The following is a 1,774-nucleotide window of genomic DNA, read 5'->3' on the forward strand; positions in this document are numbered from 1 at the left end:
TTTATTGGGAAATTCATGTTGCATTCAATATTTTCCATGGTCAATTTTCAAATTCTCCTATTTACTGAGCTGTTTATGCTTCATTATTTTCAATCGAACAAGCAGACTTACCATGCTTCATCGCAACGAATGACAGAAACATGCCAGTGAGAGCCAAGCTGGTCGGGAAATAAATTAATGCTTCCAACGAAACTGGAAATGATGACGAAATCTCACATTGCGCCTGTTTTATCAACATTCAGCGTATTAATGATGTTGATAACTGGAGGTAATTGTGCCAATGTTACCCATGTTGGAAATTTATATGAGCACATATTTAATAACTACAACCGGAAACTCCTACCTCTCGTGGACTATTCGGACACCGTAAACATTCAGATGTCCGTCTCAATAATAAGCCTCAACAACTTTGACGAAATGTCAGGCGAGCTAGATCTGACTATGATGTTTTTCGCAACTTGGGAAGAGACTCGTATCTCCTGGACTTCTGCAGATTACGGCGGGGCAACATCCCTTCTAGTCGCACCGGAAGATCTGTGGCGTCCACAGTTGTTTCTTGTCCAATCGTTCGGCTCTCTGCAGGATGTTGGTAATAACTCCATCATGCCGAGGGTGTACGCAAATGGAACGGTGTTTTGGAAGCCGGGCATGGTGATAAAAGTTTCATGCACTGTTGATGTGACGTATTTTCCGTTTGACACTCAGACATGTGCCCTAACGCTTTCAGGATGGTCCTACGACGCCGAAGAAGTGCTGTTGCAGGCAAATCGGAATGAACTAGACAGGACTCACTATAGCGATAACACTCAATGGGATTTGTATCAAACTAATGTCACTAGTTTAATATACGGGAACGAGATCCCATCTGCTCTTTTAATCATGCTTAAACTAAAAAGACGGGACCAGTTCTATGTTATATACATTATCATTCCACTTGTCGTTTTGGGTCTTATAAACCACATTGTGTTTGCTATGCCGGTAGCGTCAGGTGAACGCATGTCGGTGGCCATAACGACGTTTCTGTCATTTATCGTTTACCTGGGGATGATTAATGAAAACGTACCACCGAGTTCGTCACCAATGGCCTATCTGTACTTCTACGTCATGTTTCTGCTTGTGTACAGCTCAATGACGATGTTCCTGTGCCTCCTCTCAATGATAATTCACGACAAACAAGGCCCAGTACCGGAAACGCTAAAAACGATCGTCATTTACTTACGCTTCTGGTGTTGCCGAAAATCACGTCGGACGGATATAAGGCTGAGGAAAGTCTCCCCTGATGAGCACAATGCAAATGTTAAAAGCATTCCTGTATTTTCCGAGACCGAGAGTCTACCGGATGTTATGTCTACTGCCACAGATAACGTCCCAGCCGTAACGTGGACGGTAGTTGGGGACACGTATGATCGCTGGGTGTCCATTGCACTATCCATGATATTCATAATCATCACAGTCGTCATTTTTGTGAGACTATTTTTAAATACCGGACTTTGAGAGGAATATTTAAAAGGATGATAAACGGTTAACATTAATCAAAGTAAAAGATGGAGGGTACTTGCTTAAAAAAATCACCATGGTTAAGTTTCTAGGATGAGCCGCGAGTGTTTGTAGTTAAGAAACATATTAAAATTTTATACAATTATTGCACTTCAGTGAAGTCGATATGGTGATTTATCGACCTGATAGCCTGAGGTTGTTATCCCTTCATCAGGATGATATATCACCATATCGACCGAAACTGTAGTGCAATAATCGTTTTATTATTAAATCTATA

The 1,774-nt window shown here is 41.5% G+C and overlaps 1 protein-coding gene across 1 annotated transcript; it reads left to right on the forward strand.

Moving 5' to 3' along the window:
* Positions 1-252: 252 nt before the first annotated feature.
* Positions 253-1,494, forward strand: LOC128215891 (neuronal acetylcholine receptor subunit beta-3-like). The gene has a single exon (XM_052922497.1). The coding sequence runs from the start codon at positions 253-255 to the stop codon at positions 1,492-1,494; it is 1,242 nt and encodes a 413-aa protein (XP_052778457.1).
* Positions 1,495-1,774: the final 280 nt, after the last annotated feature.

Source organism: Mya arenaria, chromosome 14 (genome assembly GCF_026914265.1).
Source record: "Mya arenaria isolate MELC-2E11 chromosome 14, ASM2691426v1".
Classification (NCBI taxonomy): Eukaryota; Metazoa; Mollusca; class Bivalvia; order Myida; family Myidae; genus Mya; species Mya arenaria.

What these genes read in the sequence shown, in the direction of transcription:
- LOC128215891 (XM_052922497.1), top strand. Translation starts at nt 253, where the DNA reads ATGTTGATAACTGGAGGTAATTGTGCCAATGTTACCCATGTTGGAAAT.